Source organism: Desarmillaria tabescens (genome assembly GCF_030435595.1).
Source record: "Desarmillaria tabescens strain CCBAS 213 chromosome Unknown EV420scaffold_107, whole genome shotgun sequence".
Classification (NCBI taxonomy): domain Eukaryota; kingdom Fungi; phylum Basidiomycota; class Agaricomycetes; order Agaricales; family Physalacriaceae; genus Desarmillaria; species Desarmillaria tabescens.
This window is the reverse complement of record NW_026848406.1, coordinates 55,363-72,974: the sequence shown is the minus strand read 5'-3', so window position 1 is coordinate 72,974 and position 17,612 is coordinate 55,363. Positions and strand designations below refer to the sequence as shown.

Genomic DNA, 17,612 nt, shown 5'->3' with positions numbered 1-17,612 from the left:
ACTGTACACGACTGTCAGCTAGAACCGGTGTACACTATATATAAATGGATAGCATCGCGCTCTCTGCAAATTCTTATCAACGCAGTACGGGATTGAGAGGTTTGCTTGGGATGTAGTGCGTCGACCTTGTTTTCTAGACAGAGATAGCAGTATCCGTTGTAACCCCAGATATGAAAGATATTGTAATGGGCCATCAGTCAGGGAAAAGGAGACTCTGAGTTCTCGAAGAAGAAAAAGTAACAATGTTTGACAACGCAGATCGCGTACACTTTCTCATCCAGCGCAATCGAATGCTGCTGGCCTTACGACAGCTGCATAATTTTCTCAGGCCTGAGATCCTTCACCAGCGGTTCGTAAAAGATATCAAACACTGTCTTGTTTGACGTCGTAATATGTTCGCCAGTCGTGCCATTTCCGAGCTCGCCTTTCTCCCTAGAACCAAGGCAAGACATCACATTAGAGGGAAAGGGAAAGGGATAAGCCAAAAAATGGTATGCACCAGAAGGATGGTATCTCTTGACTCAGTAATAATGGGCAATGTGGGTTCGAGCAGACCTCCACCGTTGTCCAGTGATGCGGGACCTTTTTGTCCAAGGAATTTATCTTCACAGCGTGTTAGACGGTGCTAACGATCGACTGGGATTCCCTCGATAGTAGCCGATAGGGAACATGACAAGGCTCCTTCAAAGGCTTGGTAGATGCTGGCGTTAGTGTTGCTACAAGCACAAGGAACGAAAGGGGAAGTAAATTTTCCTATAAAACCGATGTACCCGGGGCCGGCACACACGCAGTGTCCGGCCCGGGCTTAAAGCCGTGGTTAAAAGTCCGTCGTGGGCCTTCCATCTTCTCTCCTGACGCCTAACATGTCTGCCTTCATTGCACTCCTCCCACATTGAACCCTTCCATCACTTTCAATCGCGGATGGCTCTGTTTTATCCTGAAGCTGTATGTATATCTGACGAGTCGAAGTATTTACTGCTTGCGTCTCCCTGATCGAATTATTGCTGACTTCCTGCAGTGTTCATGCCCGCCTGAACCAAAACTGATCGCTGCATAAATCACCTCGCTTTATTAAAAAATGCCGACCGAGTATTCTAAGGTAATACACCACCTTTGCGCTGGATCCGATGGTGAGTACGTCAACCTTCACTCTCCTGTGCATACATCCTCCCTAATCCCACCTGATTGCTTCGAACACAGAACATCTCGCCACACATACTCTGCTTTCAGGTTCAACATCTCGATCCGGATGAGACCAGAGTTCGTATCTTTAGGGATCAATCGGGGATCGGGACTAGTGCTCACCTCAGGCCACTGATGGGCATCCAGAAACCCACGCGCTCCTCACAAGATATCCACGCATGTGATATTGGTGATATCACATGCATGGATATCTGACGAGTTGCCCATGGCGTTTCCTGGTAACCCAGAGTGGCACCACCCAATTAGCATACAGATCCAAATGTGTCAAGGTGGAATATTATCGTCGGAGATGCTGTTATTGATGATCTAACTATACATACTCTACTCGCAGGTTCAACATCTACATCCGTGTCTTTAAGGATCGACCAGTCAGCGCTCAGCACGGGCCATTGATGGGCATGCAGAGATCCATGCACCCCCCATCAGATATCCACGCATGCGATATCGGCGATATCACATGCATGGATATCTAACGAATTGCCCATGCGCATTCTCTGGAAACCCAGAATGGCACGACCTAATTAGCGTACAGCTCTTGATGCGTCGAGGCGGACTATTTCTGCGGGAGATGTTGTTATCGATGATCATATCTTGTTGCATCTCCCGGTCCAAGTCCTAAGCTTCTTGGATGCGCATGGTAATGGTCAATAGGAATGGAAATTAGCGTAGACAGTGCGAAAGTCGTAATTTTGTGAGATGAAGTATTCGAGAGCCGAGTCGTCCGGAGTATATGGTGCGTCGAGTGTCACATTGAGTTCCTTCAAGACTTCGTCAATACCAAGGTCAATGCAGGGAGTATTGACCTGAGCAGATTGTATGACAGACCTTCTACAGACTGTCAGTATAGGACCGTTAACTCGGCACTGGAGCGGCTGATTCTGCTTGATAGGTGGTCTCGGCGAAGGCAGAGAGGGAAGTCTCTCATACTGGACACGAGTCCGTACTTTCTGCAATGCATTAATCCTTGTCTTTCCGTGCGTCTTGAAGTGCTTACCAGCATCATCAAGACAGAGACTCCTCGATCAACTATCCCTTCCCTTGCATCCGGGGGGTTTTCATCCCAGTGGTAGCGGAATGAGAGTACAAAGCAAGGATCGAAGGTCCGACAATGACACATACCAACGTACAGAGATGATGTAGGTTGGTACAAAGCTGTGATAGCACCAAGTGTGCTGTCGTCGTGGTCAGAAGTTAAGCTGTGCGGACTAGCGCCCGGATCATCAAAGTGGGTAACAGACAGCTCAGCATTAACCAGCCTGCCCTGATAGACGTTCAAAGATATCTCGGCGATTAGCTGAAGCGGGCGTCCATACAGCACTTCACACAGTTTATCTGTGAGTGGAAAGAAGCGTAGATAATTGTTACCTTTCATATATGTGTTGATCTGCGGAGAAATAGTACACGGAGAGTGACATAGAGAAGTCAATGGCGGTCAGAGAGAAAGGCGCGTCTTTGTTTGCGCTACTGCCCGGTCCGACCCGGAAAAGACGGTCCGCAACTTCGGTGCTTTCAAGCTCCATTTTTTGCGATCATTCATTGATTCATCGATACATCGTCCAAGCGAAATACGTACAGAAGAAAGTACAAAACCGCCACACGATGTCCTTATCCACTCCTTATCAGTCCGCTCGCAACATAACACAAAAACCCTCCTTCCGAATCTGCGCATTCACCTTCTCCCAGTGCCGCAATCTAAAGTCCAAATTCCTTCAAGGCGTTCCTCGTTTTGAATATCCTCGACATAGCCTCGAACCAGTTCGTCTATGCGTGATACGCGAGTCCCGAAGGCGGGACAGATGAGTCGAATCGAGCGCACCGTAAACGCTCTCCCCTCCAAAATGGTTGATGGGATATGAGAGGAGTCTGTTCAGAGAACAGATGCTGGTGTAGCAGTCGTTGAAGACGAACGTCTGCTGACGCTGGCAGTGAAGGTTGTCAAGGATATCAGCGTCCGTCGCTGGGGTTATAAGAGGGTGTGAGGGCATGAACCACAGGGAAGGATATGTACGCGAAGGTCCGACTTTCATGAGGAGAAAGCGGTCAGGGAGGTATCCTGAGTCCGAACCAAGTAGGATGTGACCGACTCAAAGAGGATGACTAGCCTCATCGCAAAAGGTGAGAAACTGTGTAAAGTCGATGAACACCCATTTGAAGTGGCGGAAGGAGGGGAGCACACGTAAATGTGTGTTGTAGAGTCTACCTTTATTGAGGTGATGTAGGCGAAGGCACCCGAAGAGCGGAGAGAGACGAGCGGGGCTCAAGAAGATGTGCCGATCGAGTCTCGAGCGCAAGGTTTGTCGAAATAAAGCCTTCGAAATGTCGGAACGGTAGGGCCACGGGGAATGATGTGCATGTCACGTCGAGACACTCGGATAGACTCCGACGCAAGCCCAACGTACGAACAGTCTATGCGCACAGTAGACCACAGCGTCAGCATACGTGCAACAAGGTCAAACCTTTCCGCACGAACACCCACGGGAACGAGCGTTGTCTGAATTGTGAACGATATGGAGCCTCGTTCTAATTCGTGAAATATTAACAGAGCAGTTCCAGCGGGAGTGGGGGTTAGAGTTAGTGCACGCAAAGAGTCGTATTTTAGTCCGTGAGACTGGAGGTGTCGACGTGTGTGCAGAGGCGGTGGTTTCTGACTCGAGCTGAAGGATGGCGCTTTTCCGATGCTGCTGACGTCGAAACTGGTAGAGCGATATCTGATGTAGGCGTGTAGAAGGCTTCGTGGCTAGACATTGTATACCTAAAGACGATTTAGCTAGCTTCTTACGGAATGCCGGCGACGTACCATTGACAACCGGCGACAAGTGATTTTTGAACAAGGCGTTCGTAGCGCTTTGCAGTGATCTATGAATGCATCATGGATTGAAGGAGAGAAAAAATCATGAATCTTACAGAATAATTTCCTTCGGGTAGAAGAGACGAATCACTGATAAACGTGGGTGAACAATAGCGTCCGGTGACTGACTCCCTAGTCGGGTTCTTTGATTTGTGCCTTGACTATACGGGAAATGTCTACATATGGTCGTCAAAGCGATGAAGGTCCATCACAGGATCAAAACTCACCGAGAGAGATGCCAGGTCAAATTGCACCGGATTGAACTTGACACAGACGCTTAACATCCTGCAAGAATGATATGAGCTGCTAAGACCAACGACTTGATAAAGTTGCACATACCTCTTGATCCTAACCATTCGTTGTACGGTTCACCGAGCCATACCTGAAAGACTCAATCCCTCCCGTCTTTCGTTTATCGTCTAGATACTGCCACCACGTCTATTCCTACAGCACAATTCGACTACGTCAAGATGCATCGCATCAGAACGAACAGCCACTCTACATTCGGCGAAGCGAAGAGACGGAGAGCGCGCCGCAGTAGCTGTGATGACCAGAACGTGCACCCCTCGGCATGTGGAAAGAGGTGGGTCTTGCCTGCGATCAGTATGTTGTCCCGCCATGCGCGAGAGCCTTCTTAACGCCCTGCACTTCTGCCCTGCCCTGGTCGTCCTCCGTGAGTGTTCCATCCCGGTGGGAAAGCAGTACACCGGCTCGACGAAGAATTCGACACCCAGTCAGCTCATAGTGACGTGGATGTCGCCGTATTGGTCGTCAAGGGAAACCAGTGGAAAGGCGGAGCGCAGGAAGTTGGTTACAGCAGATTGGCCTAGTTGCTCTCTTCACAAACTGGGTACCGTGGTTCGTTCTCTTCATAAGCCGGTCGGAAGTTTTCAAGAGAGAGAAGTCACAGTAGCATGAGTAACATGGAGGCAAAAAGGAAAGAAGCACGTTTTATTTGGTTCTTTGGACGCCAAATACTTCGGGTCCGAATCACGTAGCGGGCCCGTGCACACGTGTTGTTCAGGGCAGAACGTCATTAGCTGCTTCGATCTGTTTCGATCAAGGGTTTCCTCGTAACCTTTATTTCGCTCCCCACTTCAAACTTCACTAGTCACTAGTCACTGGTCAATATCATATTCAATCTTAGGGATGTGCACCGTATCCGTAATACGGTGGATACGTACGGCACATACGGATACGGGTCCGTACCGTTGCGAGTGCGAGACTGCAAGGTACCGTACGGTTCACGGTACGGTGAGTACCCGTAACAACCGTACGGGACAAGCCGTTACGGCCGTATACGGCAGCTGCAACTGATATGAAACCGAAGCCACTTTTGGTACTCCCTTTCCGCTCTCTCATCTGAAAATTGCTTGCCACGGTAATCTGTCGAGTGTTTCAACTTAAATAATTCAACCTGGTACAAGGTACGCCAATTACCTGACCAACCTACTCCAATGAGCCATGCGTAGTCCCCCTCTCTCTATGACAATTTGCATTTGTCTCAGCAATGTGCAAGTTCCCGTCGTCAATCTGTTTTTTTACAAATCAAACCAGTACCGTATCACCTGGCACGATGCAACAAACTCCGGAGTATTAGATGTGCATACCTCACTCATTCCTTGCTTAGGTTCCCATTGTTGTCCACACTCACTGCCACTCTTACGATACAGACCACCAAAATGACTTTGCCCACGCGATTCATGAACACAAGATGTGTAAGTCTCTTTGATTCCCTGAAAGACTTCGAAACTGACTGTTTTTATAGTAGATCTTCTTTTCTCTACATGGAGACGACAATGACTATTAGTATTATGCTGCGGAGAGCATGCAGGTCTTTTGAGTGTATTCTATGACCGTAATACGGCCGTTACATCCGTACATATACCCGTACGTACCGTGAATCTCGCTTTTCTTGCTCCTACGGTACGGACACGGTCCATCCGTATCCGTATCCATCCGTCAGGGGTACGGCCGTATCCGTAACGGTACGGTGCACATCCCTATTCAATCTCGCTTCGAATTTCTAATGCCCTTTCATCCGAAATTCTCCCGCATCGACCTGGCACGAGTCTTCATTCCGAAATTGGGGGGCCAGCTAAGTGTTATCTTCGAGCGACAAATGCCCTGTGATGGAGAATTTGTGAATGTAGTCGAAGATGAGAGGTAAAAGAGTGCGTTCTTCGGCTTCCTCGGCGAAGGTATTCCCTATCCCTGATTGATCCCTGAGACTGATCCTGGCTAATACGATTGCCCTAGGTTATAATCGTAGCATCGAATAAATTAAGCAGCATGACCCTTACGACGGTGAGGGTCCTTGCTAGAGTTGACTAGACCTTGTGGTAAAACATCTTGTCGTTGTATGCAGGATTATTGATCCACAAGTCCGGAAGTGAACACAAGGATACATACGGATGGGACCAAGATTCCAACTCGGGTGTCCTCCGTCTCCCTGCCAGCACCTTCGTTTCGATATGTCGAACCAGCCACACCACCAACATCCCAGACACCCGAGAGGTTGCCTGTATGATCCCACTGTCGCATAGAGGATCGCCATGTATGTTTCTTGTCATAATTGACGAGGCTAATTTCACTGAACGCGAATTATCGCAGCTCAAATTGCAATAATAATCCAATCATCTTATATCCAGTACTATCACTACTGACGAATATCTACATTTGTCAGGACACCGTCCTCGGTCACGAAAACAAAGATGAACATTGCGTGGAAAATTTGCGCCCACGAGTTATTTTATACCTCGACTTCTCATCGAAAGATGACAATATCTTTGAGAGTGAGCTGGAGACGTTCCTGGAGGGTTTATAACGGTATTGGTAAATAACTCTTTCGTTCATGGCCTGCTCCTTGTTCATAGGTGCTCAGGTTATATTGAAACTGCACACGGAGTTGGGTCGCAAAGAATTTCTACCAGCATGGTAGTAATGACAGTTTAGGTAGGCTGCATGCTTAGCTTCTATATTGACCGTATCTACGTTCATTTCTACAACAGAAGCGTGAGAATAACGTCTCGGCATCGCTCCTCACCCGACCCAGGAGCAAACGACGTTTACTTTGCTTGCATGAGTACTATGCTGTCCATCTCCTCGGTAGGGTGCGATACAAAGAATGCATGCCCACCATCCTCGTGGCCAACATCTCGGGGTTCAGATGATCATCTTTGCCTTATTGTTTACGTGTATAGGCTGTAGGTTGTAGGTAAATGCAGTGTTAGTAGCTATTTTTACTCATCTCGGTGCAGGAACTAACAGCATTTGCAAGGATCCTGTGTGAAACGGACTTCTCGCAAACGCACTATTCCCCACTACTGTGCGATCTTCTTGATTCCTATCGACGATTCATCCGCAGGTACCGTAACTGTCTCGTTCATTGCCGTTGCAAGAGCACCAGTATCACAAGACGACGAGAAAGACGCTTACCGTTGGTCTATGGGAGCATTACACGGAAATTATGGTATTGAAATTTGCCGGTTCCATCAGACTCGGCGTCGTTATGTCCATCTGCGATGCAGTGATTATTGATCACAGCGAGTACCTGTCCCAGGACGGCACAGCCGTTCAGGTGATAGACTGATACCCTTTTTTCAATCCTCAGCCAGAACTTATGACCATTCGAGAGCAGATACATCATGCTCAAGTACAACGATAACGCTGGGTGACGTCTTCGCATGCGGAGATGCTCTTGAGGTATAGTTAGGATGCTATCACATGAGGAGACATAAACGCCGGATTCAATGTGCAAAGCGCTGAATATTTTATTCAATAACTATCATTTTCGAAACTCTTAGCCAACCAAGAACCGAGGTACAGTAAATGGACAAGATTACCATTCTGGATGCAGTTGTATATGGTACATTAATAACCGATGATAAAGATGCAGGCGATGTTGTATAACACGTGCACCGTGTGTTCAGGCACGTTTGCCTAGCGAGTTAGGAAAGAGCAGTCCATGTTTGCTTAGAAGGCAAACGAGTACAGAACACTACGAATTCTGGCTACTTAAATACCATTTTGTATCTTCTAGTACTTTCTTTCTCTTAGTAAATCCTTACTCAGCAAAACTCAGGCTAACTGGACATCGCGCCAGCTCGCACAGCCACAGGGTCATCAATATTCCACAGGCGAGTACCGTGCAATGATACAGCATGAGGACTTACTCGCTTGTACAACACAGCGTCTAAGCTGCTGGTTCTGGGTTTAGGCCAAGAGACTAAAGCTCGAGACTAACTGCGATGTTCCATACATATCCATTGGCGCCTCCGAACTGAGCTCCCATGAGCTACTTTCTTTATAATTGAAGAAGGGAATCAATAAGACGCCAATCCTTCGGACTCGATGTCGCGAGCAGGGTCTATGAAATCTAAAAATATGTCGCCTTTCCAATCATCCGCTGAGAGCGGGGACATAACCGCTGTCAATACATTCGATCTATTTTAAGGATGGCATTAGAAGCCAGACGAGATAGCTGGGGTGGGATGAGAGCGGAATTTGAGCCGTTTTGGATCGGATGAGAACCATCCAATTTTTTCCGCTACGGTGGATATAGCCTCTGCAACTATGCGATGACGAGGTCGACAAGAGCGCAGGGAAATCGGTCTGGGAAATAGATGTCTGGCATCTATTCGGACCTTCGATTCATCACACTATTGTACCTCTACAGCATACATCTACAGAATCGGAAGCAATTCATCATTCGGTGTCTTCCAACATCTATAAATTCCTCTGAAAACAGCACATGCTAGTTGAATTGAAATTTGATCCCACAACCATGCCTGATCCGCCCCCCCACGTCCTCTACACCAGGGAGCTTATCCACAAAGGCCGTGGCTATCCATTTTGGTATCCAGAACCAGATCCTATCGCACCGGATGAGGTCAAGGAAAGAGGCATACATCCTGGAGATGTCGGAATCATTAACAAACATGGAGGCTTCGACTTTCTCTTCAGCATCTTCAGGAATGCTAACGGCCGGGTCGTCGGAAATGCACCTGAAAGCTTTCAGCCGGCCTCTGTATCCGACCAACGAGATGTACAAGTTTATCCGGCGCATGGGAATGTTCTTAAAAGTGAACATGTATCCTGCAGAGAGGTTTCAGTAGATGCTTCTGCTCAAGGTTTACCCAGGTGTGTAGATGTTCATATTCATTATTTCATTTTCTTATCTTGATGATAGCACTGTGGATGCTGGCATGTCCTTCGATGTTAGTACCTCAGATGTTTCCGCAGCAATCTTGTGCCTTCCAGATTATTCTGTGAGGTATGAGGCTGTGAACGAAGCCTTCTTCGAAGACTACGCCCGACAATATGGAGTATCATGGTACAACCATGTCAACGGAACCTTGCGTCGGAAGGTGCAAAACGGTTTTTTATATCTTATAACTGGGTGTGACAAAACAAATACTTGGGGGAACGCAGTCGTCAGCAGGACAGATCAGTCATTCACGTTTTCTCTGAGGTGTACATTGGCAAATGTGGGTGGGGTAACAGTTAAAGTTGCAAACTCGTGGATCGATGATGCTGGAGTGGAAAATGGCTTATTCCCGATTCCTTCCGCCCACTACCCTTATCCAATAGGTCTTCAGAACCAGTGTGTATTTGCACGTGGTTTTACCATTTCGCTTTCAGAAAAACTGTTCCGCAAAACTTGGCGGGCAGTTCCTCATTCCATCAAAGGCTCCTCCGAAGATAGGATTCCCTCTTTCGATAGCAAGGCATCACCTCTCCCGCCGAGCGATGGAAGGACTGGATTTTCGACTTATCTTTCCTCGTTCATTGGTTCCAAGACGGTACCGAACAACTCGGACTCAGATCAGAGAAGGGTGATGGCAGAGAGCACTGACTCCCATGGGTCGTTTGCCGTAGAAGTATCTGAATTTCCACCTGGGGGAAACTGGGTGAGATTTATGTTGACCATTTTCGGTACATACTGAAACCAGTCTTACATTCAGACCTTGAATCCTTCGATGGTAATGAATGAATATCTGTTGAGCAAGGTAATTATCCATAAGCAACAATTCATGTTGATATATAATATTCCTCATAGGACCCTTCCCTCGAGATAGTAGTCACGCATGACAAAGAGTGGATGTACGTCATGGAAAAGTACGAGAAGGATACGTACTTAACAGAAGAAGAGCTCTGGTGCAAATTAAAAGATTCGTTGGATGTCAAGCTGTCCAGCAATGTTAGCGTGCCACCAAAGCTTCCTTCAGAAAGAATGTCATCAGGACAGGTTGAGTGTCTATCTGTTACCATAGAAGTTAATACTGATTAGTATTGGTTTAGCGCTTACGCCTCAAAGATGAACGTCAATTTTGGGCCGTTCTCATCGGTATTGACGCATATTCAACCACTCCACTACGCGGTTGTGTATCGGATGCAAGGGAAATGGCCAAATATCTGATCGGAGACCTCGGTGTCCCAGAAGATCATATTCAGTACCTTCTGGGTGCCAGCTCACCGCCGTATTCTCAGTCAGATGATGGCTACATCCATTCTCCTGAAGACTTCGTACAAAGCTATCCCAACGTTGACTCCGAAGGCAACGATTCCTCCATCCCCACCCGTGATAATATAATCAAAACACTTCTTGGTTTATCTACTGACGACCGGATACGGAAAGGCGACAATATTATCATCTACTTTGCCGGAAAGGGTTCAATCTACCTTAATAGGGACTATTTCCCCAAGGGTACTCTTGAATGGTACGGAAGCAACATAGCATTGTGCCCCGTGGATCGCACTACTCCCCATGATAATGGTGTCGGTGTCATCCCCGACATTAGCGATCGAGAGATAAATATCATTCTCAGTGAAATTGCTAGCACTAAGGGATGTCATATCACCGTCATTCTTGACTGCTGTCACTCCTCAGGTGCCACCAGGGGTACCTCTGGGTCTTTACCCTGGTACCATGCCGACCCACCGCCGTCTACTTCTGAAGGAAAATCGGTTCCTGATGTGGGGTCCCACTCCTCTGGTACCACCAGAGATCTGAGTGCTGAGCGCCGCGCCGCCCCTCTACCGTATCCTTCATTGAAAGATATGTTTGACGCTGCGGATAAAGATTTACAGAAGCATGGGTCTGTGTATGACGAAAAATGGGTCCCTGATATGAAGTCACACGTTGTTCTAGCCGCATATCAAGGGTATCAACCCGCAAAGGAGCGGAAGGGACCGAACGGATACAACGGGGTTTTTACGCGAGCACTCATTAAGGCTCTCAAATCGGATGCCTTGAAAGAACATTTGACATATGATGATCTCATTAGGCACATTAATGTTTTGAACAGGTCTTTGAATGTCGAGCAAAAGGCGATCGCCGCTGGGAAACATAAAAATACACGACTTTGGTATCAGGTATGATAGTACCTTTTGATATTTTGTGGTACATCGCTCTTACTCCTACATACACACAGGATTCCAGCGATATCTAATAGCCATATACCATCATTGGCTAGCCGTATTTCGGATCTGGCTATCAACATTTACTTGCATCCAGCATAGCGAAATATACCTTAGTTCGAAGATAGATAGACAGAACCAGACGATAAGAGGTGAATATAGTCATGTATAACATTGTACAGCAGGAGAGACGCAAATGCAAGGCAAAAGATACCTGCAAGGATTTATAGAACCGGAAGGAGATAAGATAAGAGTCGAGTTAAGGGTTGCACGAATGATTCTCTTAGGCCGGGAGAGAGCTGCGTCGAGGGTTGGTTGGTGAGAGTGGAGGGTTGTGCGGAAAGGCGTCGGGGGTTGGCAAGAGTAAAATCCAGGGTTCGTTTCAAGGGGTATAAGGTTGGGCGAAAAAAAAAGACAAACCCTAACGTAGAGGGTTGAAAAAGTCCGCATAGATCCAATCGAAGAAATGCGTTACAGCGATATTGACAACTGTGCGGTACTCAATGGACATTTTGGGTGATACATACAAAATAACATATAGTCCATGGCCCATCAGGATAGCCCTACTGCTTCATCTTTGTTGCACTCGCCTTCTCATCCCTACTCGGCGGTGCCTTTCTTTTACCTGAATCCACATGAACATTAAGCGTCGTCCGACAGGCGCACCGGTACACGATACATTGTGAGCAGAACCATTCACCCCCTGCCACGGCCGTCAGAAGCGGGGGTAAGGCACGACAGATGATAGATGATATGGATTGTCGCACTAAATCACTCATATCAATCCTGGAGAAGGGGGAAATTGAGCGGAGACGTGCCTTATCACACTCTAGTGCCTCTTCCTCGTCCTCCTTCTGGCATATGACACGGCCGTACGCTGGCTTCAACCTTCAACAGAGTGCCGCGGTAGCTCGCTCATCTTGTCTGATGGCCAAACGAGGATAAGAGTCATATTCCGTCCCAGCACGACAGACAGCACGTAGAGAGCAGCTAATAATTGGTTCAGAAACGAGTTCACCTATCGAAACGTTAACATCAAGGTTAGTAGGGAACAAGTAGAGCTCAGACCAATTGCAGCATTCTTTCCCCCCGTGAAATAGTCTAACACTCTCTTCCTCGTCATCTGGTGTCGAGGCCAGGCAGTGGTGATTTTGCGGCTCATAATGTCGGACATGTACTGGAAGCATCTGGAGGATAAACTTGACGAACCGTCTCCAGAGTTTTTCCACTACGTGTGATTGTTAGTGTCAGGGTGCAGGCTCGAAAGAGAGTAGACAAACCTTGCTCGTTATCCAGTATATTCCATCCTTATCTACGGGGACGGAATTTCTGGATCTGGCTGTAACGAGCATGGTTGCATTGGCACCGGTGAACTGAGGGCAGTGCTTGAGACGGAGTGCATCGACATGGTTGCGTAGATAGAAACAGCGACACCTGATGTAACCCCAAGAATGAACAGTACTGTAATTAGTAGTCAGCGAGAGAAAATGAAACTGCGAGTTCTCAAAGAAGAAAGACAACGGCAGACTCTCAATTAGGTGAAGGAGCGGTCCTCGGTCTAAAGAGGATGTCGTAGAATGTAGTGGCCGCAGCGAAGAATGGAATGGTTCGAGAATGAGAACGACATGGATGATGTACCCCTTCTCATCCAGCGCAATCGAATGACCTCAAATTGAGCATGCCGTCCACAATCGCCTTTCTGACGACGGGATCCAACTGGTTGATGGGGCTTGAGAGGAGTTCTGACGAGAAAGCGAACGATGGTGTAGCCATCGAAGCTGAGCGTTCGTACACGAGGGGGAAATGACCATTGTTCAGGATACGAACATCCCTTGGTGTGGTGGCGGGGTGTGACGTGGATCAAGAGTAAGGGAGTGAAGCACAAGGGAGGATATATGTGTGGGAGTTAGAGTACTTGGGCGAGGAGAAAGGATCATGGATGCTATATCTGAACTGGGTGGGTTGTTACAGACGAAACCCTGCCAGTCAATATCGTCGAGGAGAGTTATAAACCACGCAGAGTCGCTGATCGCTGACTCGAAGACCGGAGAGAGGCAAGCAGAGCTGGGAAGACACCGAAATCGAGCTTCTTGACCCCAAGGTTTGTTGGAATACAGTCCTCGAATGCCGAGGCGGCAAGCCACAGCGATGACACGTAACATACGAGACCTATCTATTCGCTCGGATATACTCCAATGCAAACCTGAAATGCGCACAGCTCGTGTTCATCGTGGACCAGTGTCGGGGTACCGACAACAAGGCTACGCATCCATGGGAACAAGTGCAGTCTGAGTTTTAAACGACGTGGGAGCATAGTTGGGGAACACCCATGGGCGAGTGCTACCTAGTTTAAAACAATGTGCAGCCTATCGCACCCTCCATGAGAACGAGTACTGTGATTTTTGAACGACATGGGGGATATCAGATTCTCCTATAGAGAACGATGGGTCGGCGCGTGGAAAGAGTGATGTTTACGAGGGTAATCCTGGAAACGTCGTCTTGGGTGTGTAGGCGGGTGCGATTTCTGATAATGGAGTTATCTAGCCGGCATTGGGGGAACCCGTCAATGTTGAGCCTTGGTCATTTTGTCAAAAGAGCTGGGCGGGCGAACACGTTGGGAAAGGGAGGCGATATGGACTTCAGCGATACAGTAGGCTAATGCGATGTCGTCATAAACACCTGATAAAGATTTAGCCAGTTCGTTGAAGATTCCTGGCGAGGTATGATTGGCATACAGTCCAAGACCCCTTGCATAGGAGAGAAGATCGGCCTATAAACGGGGATGGAGAAAGGCGCCTGGCTGTCGACTCCTTGGTCTTGGTTCTCGATTCGTGCTCTGACTACATGTAGTCGTCAAAGCGATGAAGGCGTATCAAAGGTATAAAACTCACTGCGAGTGGCGCCAGATGGAATTCCGTCAGTTTCAACCCGACAAGGACGCATGACATCCTGCAAGAATAGCATGAGCTGCGTAAGGCCAGCGACCTGACAAACGATCACGTACCTTTTATCCCGTAACCACTTGATCCATAGTTCACCGAGCACGCCTCGAATATCCAACCTGCCTATCCTTCGCTTACAGTCTAGATGCAGGCGACACGTCCATTACTACAGCACAACTTGAACTAGTCAAGATGCATCGCGTCATAACACGAAAGGCCTCTATACGTTCATCAAAATGATGAGATCGTGGAGGTGTGGAGAGCATGTCGGCAGGACACGGCATGTGCATTCTCCAAGATGTGGAAAGGGTCAGTCTTGTCTGATCGGCGGATCATTGTCCTCTCAGGGGCGGTGTCCTCGCTAGTGTACATTCCCTCCGTGTTGTCCTCCTTATGTATTCCATGCTGGCGGGAAAGCAGTACACCGTTTCGGTGAAGAATTCGACGCCCAGTCAGCTCATAGTGACATGGGGGTCACCATATTCGTGTTCAAAGACAACCGGTCGAAAGCTGGAGGGCAGGAGCTTGGTCATAGTCTTCTACCTTCAAAAGCTGGATATGGTTCGTCCAGTTCATAAACAGGTGAGGAGTCTTCAAGAGAATGCAGATGTCATAGTCGTATGAAGACAAAGGAAAGAAGCGTGCTTTGTTTGGCTCTCTGAGTGCCAAACAAACCCAGGGCGTGGTGGGCCCGCGCGCAAGTGGTGTTCGGGGTACCTTCGACACGCTTCGATCAAGGACTCTCTCGTAACCTCTATTGTGCTCCCCGCTTTACCTGTCCATCTCACTTCCTCGTTCCCGGAACATATTTTCGATGGAAAGTCTACACCGTGCTGACACCATGGACCTGACACAAGACTCCGTTCAGAAATTGGCATAGCTCCGGTATTAGATTCAGCAGAGATGGGTTGATTCTGCAAGAAAATCAGAGGGTGGTGCATCATTTCCATTCTCATTGTAAGGTTCTGATGCTGCAGAAGGTTTCTTATTCCGAATCTATGAACAAGATGAGCTGGAAGTGTGCGCCCAGATGATACGCCTCATACAGACGTCTTCTTGCGGAAGCCCACCGACATCACTCGAACTAATCTCGACGGGCAATTCTTCCCAAAGGGCTCCAGAGGAGAACCTCCAGTTTGTCGAGTTAGTCCCTTTTAGTCGATACGATGATATGATTCTCATCTCGCTTTTCGATAGTGTGCTGCAACGAATTAATGGAGTGCTACGTCAGTCTCGTCTTTGGTACATGACTGTTTGTTGCCACCTTTCGGCTTGACGACTACTTGTCTGACTTACGATTCAGACTATACTGGAATTCTAAACTGCCGTGTTTTTTTTTATTTTCGTGTGCACATGAACCGAAAAACAAGGATTGGGATGGAACAGCGCTACTTATAGCCGAATGTCGTGCTCTGTGCTATTTCTTTGATCAATCGGTGGTATGAACTCTCACGCTCAGACTCGCCGCCTCTTGTCAACGTTTGAAAGACAGCCATAGGATTCTCGTTCATCTGTCTGACCGCTTGGTTGCCGCATTTCCGTACCACATTTCCTTACCCATTTCCTTCTAATACAGCTAACATGGATATAAAGGTGGTGTTCCTTCGTGGAATTATACCTGTGCACTGGATCTAGCTATGGCTACTAATATTTCACGACACGTTACAAGGGTTTCCTGGAAGCAGGTACCTTTTTGCCATATCTATATCTTTGAAACCTAAAATCAAAATGTGCAACGTCTGACTTTCAAGTTCGGCTTCGGCTTCGTGAATCAAGCAAGTACCCTTCACGTTTGTCTCAATTTCGCATTTCCTTAGGCGGCCTTTCTTCCTCACCAGAGATTGAAGCTTTGCAGAACGATGTATTGACATGTAAGTACGACGTCGTTTCACTTGTTTTTCTTGTACTTATCATCATCGATAAGGTATTTCGACCAATGTACATCAACATTCCTGCGTTTCTATCCCTGCCCTTCGCTTCCAACACAGCCTGATCAGACCGTTAAGAGCATATACGCTTCTAACAATGCTTGTATGCGCCCCCATCCGGTTCAAATCTCGAATGAGGGCTAGGATGGCTATCACCTTTACCACCTTGTACGCGTATCCAGTCAAGGGTAGTCTTTCGTTTACCAGAATTAGCACTCGAGTAAGATTTTGGGCTTCCTCAGTACGAATATCAGTTCTTAAGATGAACCATATTTGATTCTAATACTAGACGTTAGGGATCATGCATGCCTCATTAACCGTAGATCCGCAAACTCCGATATCCTCATATCCTACAGCATGTAAACCTCCACTAAGATAGCTATACTTACGCAAAATGGAGTAGTGTCGCCTTTCGCCTTCACTACATGGTTGAATCAGAATATAATTGTCGCTGTTGCATTTTGTAACGCAGTTTCAGCACACCGAGAGCACATAACTGGGCTTGGATAGGATATGGTGATCTGTTGGAGGTATAGCGGGGTGGAAAATTTCTTCGGCAGTGGTGACATGTGCAAAGATACTGTCCTCAAGTGCCATGGCAGTAGCCATCGAGAAGGGACAGTACGCTCGATTGCTGTTCGGCTCGGGATACAGAATGAATTCCTTGAATGCAGATTGGTCGCTGCCCAGACCTTTAAGTCGGTGGATTTGGACACGGATATAGACATGAGGATGGCGAGGATTCTCGGGGTTGGGTACAATGTGCCATTCGTGCTCTTTCCAAAGGATAGCGCGGTCCATTGACATGCGTGCAACGCGTTCACACATGTAATTTTGCGAATTCTAGGAATGCAAACATGTGTGTGCCCTGTGAATAATATTAGAGTGCATGTAAGGCATAGAGCGCTACACACCGAGGCAGAAAGCACTATAATAAAAATAATATGAGTAGAGCGCATGGCTTAGACTTAGAGCGGCACACTGGTGTCATTTAAGTGTGCAGTCTCAGTGCTTATACACACACACTGTGCCCTCCTCTGCAATGTATCAATCAATTAAATTCACTGAAGATAATATATTGAAGGTGCTTCGCGCTGCATTGATCTATGATGCACGAACCCTGCCGATCCGGCAATCACCGAGAAACGTTATCCTGAACGAAGAATCAACAAGTCCGAATACTCTAAGGAGTTCTCGGCTGGAGAGAAATAAAACCCGCTGCCCATATGAAATATTAAACTAGAAATGGTTGCGCAGCAACCAATAAAA

The 17,612-nt window shown here is 47.5% G+C and overlaps 3 protein-coding genes across 3 annotated transcripts; 1 reads left to right on the top strand and 2 right to left on the bottom strand.

Annotated features, from left to right (window-relative positions):
- Positions 1-1,847: 1,847 nt before the first annotated feature.
- Positions 1,848-3,230, bottom strand: EV420DRAFT_1651862 (uncharacterized protein; the record flags this gene model as incomplete). Its single annotated transcript, XM_060478596.1, has 3 exons — positions 1,848-2,031; positions 2,331-2,520; positions 3,020-3,230. The coding sequence occupies 3 exons, from the start codon at positions 3,228-3,230 to the stop codon at positions 1,848-1,850; spliced, it is 585 nt and encodes a 194-aa protein (XP_060322639.1).
- Positions 3,231-3,405: 175 nt separating this feature from the next.
- Positions 3,406-4,407, bottom strand: EV420DRAFT_1651861 (uncharacterized protein; the record flags this gene model as incomplete). The annotated part of the gene is made up of 7 exons (XM_060478595.1): positions 3,406-3,609; positions 3,674-3,847; positions 3,898-3,955; positions 4,001-4,059; positions 4,108-4,212; positions 4,279-4,336; positions 4,391-4,407. 7 exons carry the CDS (start codon positions 4,405-4,407, stop codon positions 3,406-3,408), a joined length of 675 nt encoding a protein of 224 aa, XP_060322638.1.
- A 4,366-nt stretch (positions 4,408-8,773) lies between these two features.
- On the top strand, positions 8,774-11,570 carry EV420DRAFT_161558 (caspase domain-containing protein). Its single transcript, XM_060475071.1, has 6 exons — positions 8,774-9,193; positions 9,243-9,963; positions 10,018-10,062; positions 10,113-10,301; positions 10,355-11,428; positions 11,488-11,570. The coding sequence occupies exons 1-6, from the start codon at positions 8,805-8,807 to the stop codon at positions 11,503-11,505; spliced, it is 2,436 nt and encodes an 811-aa protein (XP_060322637.1). The 5' UTR covers positions 8,774-8,804; the 3' UTR covers positions 11,506-11,570.
- Positions 11,571-17,612: the final 6,042 nt, after the last annotated feature.